Consider the following 7,601-nt stretch of genomic DNA (forward strand, 5'->3'; position numbering starts at 1 on the left):
TAAAACCAGTTTCATCATAAAATCTTCAGTTTCATTTGGAATACTTGAAATCATTTACTTAGCAATTATTCAGCAGAGGCTTATTTTAAAAGAAGAGTGAATCAGTAAAAATATCATAAACGGGCCACTTGGGCAAGGTATCACTCAGAACATGGCCTCTCGGGCAGCTCTCGGTCACTCGTGACTCAGCTCTCGTCACTCAGTACTCACACTCAGCACTCAGGCTCATTAATATCTTATAATAGTAATAATCATAGTAACCGTTGCGGCGTGCAGCCCGATCCATAGTTTATAGTCGACTACGCTCACTGGGGGTGTTCAGACTCCAAAGGGGCTCCTACAGCCCAAGCCTCATATCGTTGCGGCACGCAGCCCGATCCAATATATATGTCGTTGCGGCGTGTAGCCCGATCAAATATATATATATATATATATATATATATATATATATATATATATATATATATAATCCTCACCATTAGGTCCTCAACCTCTCTCAGTCATAACCTCACAGCCACTTGGGCATAACAGTAGAATTCAGGGAAACTCAGTCCAAACAGTCCTCACATTTAAGAAGTAGAGTGATAAACCCAGTTTTAAACAATAAACAGGTAAAACATGACCGAGGATATGCTTTTAAATATATAGAGTGAGGAAAAACAGTCACAATGCCCATATGGGTCTCAATAGGTCGGCACAAGGCCCCAAACAAGGCATACAACCCATAATACAGTGTAAATGTCAAAAATACGGAATATTATAAGATTTCAAATTAAATACGCGGCTTAATTGTCGCTACGGGACGGACAAAGTCACAATTCCTACTGGTGCACACCCACACGCTGGTCACCTAGCATGTGCCTCACCTCATTTTATCAAAACAATTCGAATACCGGGGTTTGTAGCCTCAGTTCCAGATTTACAATGGTTACTTACCTCAAACCGAATGAAAATACTACTCTGCGATGTCTTTTCCTCTCGCCTCGACCTCAACTCACGCCGAATCTATTCAAAATCAGAATCATAACATGAGAATAGGCTAAAGGGACGAAGCCCATAAGAAATAAATCAAATAATACTAAAAATCTAGAAATTGGACAAACCCGACCCTCAGGACCACGTCTCACAACTCGATAAAAATCACATCAACAGAATCCTTATGCTCCCACGAGTTCATACATACCAAGAATACCAAAATCTGACCACAAATGGCCTCTCAAATGCCTAGATTAAAGTCTCAAGTTTCCAAGCCCTAACTCCCCAATTTAGGCTTCAAATTCCCCAAATTTCATGTTTAATTAGGTAGAACTCACAATAGGATCTAGTATTAAGTCCAAAATTCTTACATCCAACAAGTTCTCCTTGATTCGTTCTTCAATCTCTCTCAAAAAGCTTCAAAACCGAGTCAAAAATGGTGAACTTAGGCCAAAACTTGTGAAAATGGTCTTTTAAACATTCTGCCCAGCAATCAGAAATCCTTCTTCCCGAACGCGGTCGCCTCGCGTTCATGAAGCACAAAAATTCCATTGACCAAGAAACCTCTTACGCGAACGCTATCATACCATCACGAACGTGATGCCTCAGCCTTTCCAAGCATCGCGAACACGCCAGGCATCTCGCGAACGCGATGCTTCCTATTCTGACCCTTCGAGAACGCAGGACCCCCCTCGCGAACGCAAAGGCCAAACCTCCAGGATCCTTTCCTGACCCTTCACGAACGCGAAGAACAAATTGTCAGCAACAGCTGAAACCAAAATCTGCAACTTCCTTAAACTTGAAATGGTCCGTTCAACCATTCGAAACTCACACGAGGCCCTCGGGACTTCAACCAAACATGCCAACATATCCCATAACCTCATTCAAACCTGTTCCAACCTTCGGAATGCCCAAAACAACATCAAAACGCCAAAATCACATCGGATTCAAGCCTAAGAATTCCAAAAACTTCTAAATTTCGCTTTCGATCAAAAAGTCTATCAAACCACGTCTGAATAACCTAAAATTTTGCACACACATCCCAAATGATACAACGGACCTACTGAAACTCCAGCATTCCATTCCGACCCCTATATAAAAATCTCACCTACCAACCAGAAAATGCCAAAATTCCAATTTCGCCAATTCAAGCCTAAATCCAAACCGTCAGAACTGACATCCGAGCACTTTAACACATAAGTCAACATCCGATTGACTTTTCTAACTTAAGCTTACTCAAAAGAGACTAAATGTCTCAAACCTTCTCAAAACATCTACGAACCTGAACCAACCAACCCGATGACATATAATACAACTGAACAAAGAAATAAGAAGCAGAAATGGGGAAAATGGAACGGTAACTCATAAGACGACTGACTGGGTCGTCACATCCTCCCCAACATAAACAAATGTTTATCCTCGAACGAGTTAAAAAACATACCTGAAGCCTCAAACATGTGGGGATATCTGCTTTGCATCTCTCGCTCGGTCTCCCAGGATACCTGAAGCCTCAAACATGGCCGATCGCTCCACTGCATTTTCACTGAAGCTATATCCTTTGATCTTAACTTTCGAACCTGACGCTTCAAAATAGCTGCTGGCTCCACATCATAAGTCATATCACCATCCAACCGAACCATGCTGAAATCCAGAACAGGAGACAGATCCCCAATATACTTCCGAAGCATAAAAATATTAAATACCGGATGCACACTCGACAAGCTGGGTGGCAAAGCAAGCTCAAAAGCCACATCCCCAATCCTCCGAAGTACCTTAAAAGTCCTAATGAACCAAGGACTCAATTTCCCTTTCTTCCCAAATCTCATAACACTCTTCATGGGTGAAACCTTCAACAGAACCTTCTCGCCAACCATGTAGGTCACATCCCGAACCTTCCTGTCAGCATAACTCTTCTGTCTCGACTGCGCTGTACGAAGCCTCTCCTGAATCACCATCACCTTGTCTAAAACATCCTACACCAATAGTGTACCCAATAGCCTAGCCTCACCCGGCTCAAACCAACCAACTGGAGATCTACACCACCACCAATACAAAGCCTCATACAGAGCCATTTAAATACTCGACTGGTAACTATTATTATAAGAAAACTCAACGAGCGGTAGAAATTGATCCCATGACCCTCCGAAATCAATGACACAAGCACACAACATGTCCTCCAATATCTGAATAGTGTGCTTGACTGCCTGTCCGTATGAGGGTGAAAAGCTGTGCTCGTCTCCACCTGAGTACCCAACTCTCACTGCACAGACGTCCAAAATTGTGAAGTAAAGTAGGTGCCCCTATCTGAAATGATGAAAACTGAGACACCATGCAAACGAATAATCTCCCGGATATAGATCTCTGCCAACCACTCGAAAGAATAGGTAATACATACAGGAATGAAGTGCGCGGACTTGGTTAGCCGATCCGCAAAATCGAACTTATTCAAAGTCGGTGGAAGCCCAACTACAAAGTCCATGGTGATTTGCTCCCACTTCCACTCTGGAATATCCATCCACTGAAGCAAGCCACTCGGTCTCTGATGCTCATATTTCACCCGCTGACAATTGAGACACCGATCCATAAATCCCAAAATATCTTTCTTCATTCTCCTCCACCAATAATGCTGTCTCAGATCCTGATACATCTTTTGCGGCACCCGGATGAATGGAATACCGCGAGCTATGGGCCTCCTCTAGAATCAATTCCCGAAGCCCATCCACATTAGGCACACATATCCGGCCCTGCATACTCAACACCCCATCATCACCATGGTGATATCCAATTTCCCCTGTATATATTTATATACAAAGTACTTTCAAAATAGCATGCATATGCATATGTAATTATGTTCCAAGGTTTTAATATTTTTCTCTTAATTTTTAAGGAATTTTAAATCAATTTATTGCCTTATTTTAGCAAGAAAAACCCAATCATTATTCCCAAAATTATCATTTTGGTGATTCATTTATTGGATTATCATATTTATACTAAAATATAGCTAACATAATATTTTGCATATTTTTTACAAATTTATTTGTCATTTTTAAATCTAAATTGCATATAATTGCAATATTGGCCTCTTTTAAGATTTAATTGTATTTATATTAAAATTAACTTCAGTATTTTTAATGCGATAATAATGTATTATTAATCATTTTAGTGCTTTTAATTTATTTCTGGAAATCATTTTACTATTTTTTATAAAATAAATAAGGAAACAATGGCTATTTAAATGATATCCCATTTGTATTTCAATTTTGGCCAGATTTGAACCCCTAATTGAACCCAATCTCAAACCCTATTACCCAGCCCATATCCTAAATCTACCCGATCCACAACCCGCCCGGATCCCCATTCAATCCAGGCCGTTGATCAAAATGATCAACGACCACCATTAAACCTTTCCTAAATTAATCCCGACCTACCCCCCAAACCCTAGTCATTTGCACCTGTAGCAGCCTTCAAACTCCCTCCTCTCTCAGTTCTTTCTCAACTCCCCTCTCAAACCCTAGCCGCCTTCCTACGCTTCCACCCTAAAATCGTCGGAATCCATGGCTTCCAAGGCTATTGAAGCCCTATACCGGCCTCCTATAACTCCTACACGCCTGGTCACTATAGTTTCAAGGTCGGACCATGAAGAAGCTTGGTACAGACCTCGGATGCTTTTAGTGCTATGGCTATATCCGGCCATTTTCGACCTTGTTCCGGCCATCTATGGTTATTCGAGCTTGATCTCGACCTCTCCTGCTTAGATCGATGATTTCCAAGCCTCTCTCACCCTCTGGGTTTCTTCTGAAACCCTAATTTTCGAGGTTTTTCTGATTCTTTTAAATCCGTTGTAGATCTGTGCTTACCCTAAGCTTTCAAACATTTTCTCAAAGTTTCTTTCAAAACTCTACTTTCAAAACTTTTATTTTTTCCGATCTAGGGTTTTGTTGAGTTGTTTAGAAGTTTCTCTGATCTTTAGCATGTTCTACTGCGTTTCTTATGTTGATTCTTCTACCATGTTTCTTATGTTGCTTCCCTACTGTGTTTTTTATGTTCTTATGTGTTTCATATACTGTGTTTCTTTTGTTGATTCTTCTACCATGTTTCTTATGTTGCTTCCCTACTTTGTTTCTTATGTTCTTCTACTGGAATACGCATACTAAGAGTCTTAGTTCCCTTTTTGGGATTTCTAAACTTATTTCATTAGTATTGCTGCCTAATTTACTCGTCCTTTCATCTCTACGCTCAATTGATGGTAAACCCTAAATTTTAGGGATTCATTCGAGTTTTGAAACCATTTGCTGTGTGATTTGCTTGTTCTCCATCTCTGAACTTGTTAGATTTCAATACCCTAAACTTCTTTGGACCTAGTCGAGTTTCTGAAGTTGTTTCATCTACTGCTCGATTGAGTTTCAAAAACTTTGTTTTGACCTTTGTTTCTTTATATGATTCTGGTTCCCTACTAAACTTTTCTAAGGTCGTTCTACTGGACCCTATGCATGTTATTTGATACTTTCTCTCTTGCTGAGTTACTATGTGACTACCATGCTCCTATAGTTCACTGATTTTGCAATTGCATGACACCTTTCTTTGTCCTAAATTCAGCCTCAAATGTCTGATACTTGTGTACTCTTTATATGTGTTGAACTTCCCTTCTAAAGGGCTTTCAAATTTTTATTAGTTTCAGACTTCCTTCTGCATAGGTTTGATTGATTTCATTCCTTGTTTGCTGATTTGCCTGTGACTCGATTTAAGTTAAAAAATTTCCTTAGCTTTTTTGACCTGGTTCATTTATAGACCAATACTTACATAATCTCTGACCCCTTGATTTACTGCATACTGGGGATCCTTACCTTATTTGTTTTAATAGAGTATTTCAAAATCCTTCCCTTAATTAAAACCCCTGTGTATTTACCCCTAATTGCCTACTTTGCATAAGATGTTTATTTGATTTCTTTCCCTAAATAACTTTTACCGTTTAAGTTTGAATTCCTTGATTAAAGGAAGTCTTGTATTGATTGATTTTAATTGATATTCAATTCCTTAATTATTTTATTACCTTGTTTCTGCCTGTTCTTCACGCTATAAATACTTGCTCTTCATTGACACAAACAACAATCACTCACAGTCTTTCTCAACTTACACTTACACTCGAAAGGAAATATTCTTTCTCGTTGCTTGTACTGTGGCCTGTTTACAAGAACTACTGCTTACTTTTCTTTACTTGCTTCTTTGAAAACTGGTATATCCTGATTTAAGCTTTTAGCATCACAACAATGTGTTTGTTTACTGCTTTTGTATCCTTGTCTGCTTACTGCTTCTATGTGTTTCAACACTACTGATCTCTTTTTGCCTATTCTAGTACGAATCCTAAACCCCCATCCCCTATGTGTTTAAGCTATGGTTTGAAGCATGGCAGTACTACAAGTTATTGTCCATGAATCAAACTCGGTCCCTTGGGATCATAGCCTCTAAATAGTGTGTTTGGCAGGTTTGAGAGTATGCTAGCATCCTCCATTGCTGAGCATGCTTGAAGCCTGTCCTTGCCTAAGCTATATGCTCTTCATAATTTCCCTACCCCCCTGAACTCCCTATGTGTGTTTATTAATAGCTATTTCCCTCTCTTTTTCCCCTTTAGTAGTCTATTCTGCACTTGCACACTTTTTTAATATTTAAGTTCTGCCCCCCTTTTGTGAGCCTTGCCTTGGGACCCTTTGAGTTCCCTCTGAACTTGGACACTTGAGGGCTGGCCCTTCCACACTGCACTTGTCCTAATCTGATTACACATTTGGGTGTGAGCATTTCCCGGAGTCCCTTTGAGGCTTTTATGGAACTTTGACACACTCAAATGGTAGAAAGGCTTTGGATCGTGATCCCTTGGAGTTGGTTTACCTCATATTTCATACGTGAAGTCTGAATCAGGCTCTCCTTTGGTTGTACTTTTATTTGTGTTTTCTGATGTATTTTTTTTACTTTATTCTGAGTTGTAATAATTTGTAATAAACTCTTGGGGATAGATAGTTAAAAGGGAGGGATAACTATGTATGCGAAGGGTAGATATCATGCCTATAGGTATTTCTTAATTCCACATTTCTCACATAGATATCATGCCTATAGGTATTACTGAATTCTGCATTCTCACATAGATATCACGGCTATAGGTATTTCTGAATTCCACATTTCTCACATAGATTCCATGTCTATAGGAATTTTGAATATGCATATAGAAATCATGCCTATAGGTGTTTTGGAAATCTGCACATGCAAATTGTCACACCCCAAAATCCGAGGAGCGCGACCGGCGCTCAATCGAGTAAACCCGACTGAGCATGCCTGTTAGGTTTTATTCTAACCAAACTAATTCATGAATAAATAGGAGATGGACTCCATTAATCATACTTAGTAAGTATTTTATTAGCAACTTCCATTTCATTTCCAGTAGCAGCTTAAATCATAATTATCAAAATATTACATGTTTTATAAATCTTTGCCAAACATCAATATTTCTACTTTAATTCCAATACCCTACACTACCCACAACCTATCTACGGAACCTCTAAACACAAATGAAGAGTAATGTAATATGGAAATGCCGGTAACAAGGCTCCGGCTATACCTCAAATACAAAGTACATG

At 39.5% G+C, this 7,601-nt stretch overlaps 1 protein-coding gene across 1 annotated transcript; it reads right to left on the reverse strand.

Moving 5' to 3' along the window:
• Positions 1-2,249: 2,249 nt before the first annotated feature.
• On the reverse strand, positions 2,250-2,813 carry LOC138879676 (uncharacterized). Its single transcript, XM_070159296.1, has 2 exons — positions 2,417-2,813; positions 2,250-2,290 (listed from the first exon to the last, which is right to left on the reverse strand). Exons 1-2 carry the CDS (start codon positions 2,811-2,813, stop codon positions 2,250-2,252), a joined length of 438 nt encoding a protein of 145 aa, XP_070015397.1.
• Between the last annotated feature and the right edge of the window lie 4,788 nt (positions 2,814-7,601).

The sequence above is a fragment of the Nicotiana sylvestris genome, chromosome 10 (assembly GCF_000393655.2).
Source record: "Nicotiana sylvestris chromosome 10, ASM39365v2, whole genome shotgun sequence".
In the NCBI taxonomy this organism is placed as follows: domain Eukaryota; kingdom Viridiplantae; phylum Streptophyta; class Magnoliopsida; order Solanales; family Solanaceae; genus Nicotiana; species Nicotiana sylvestris.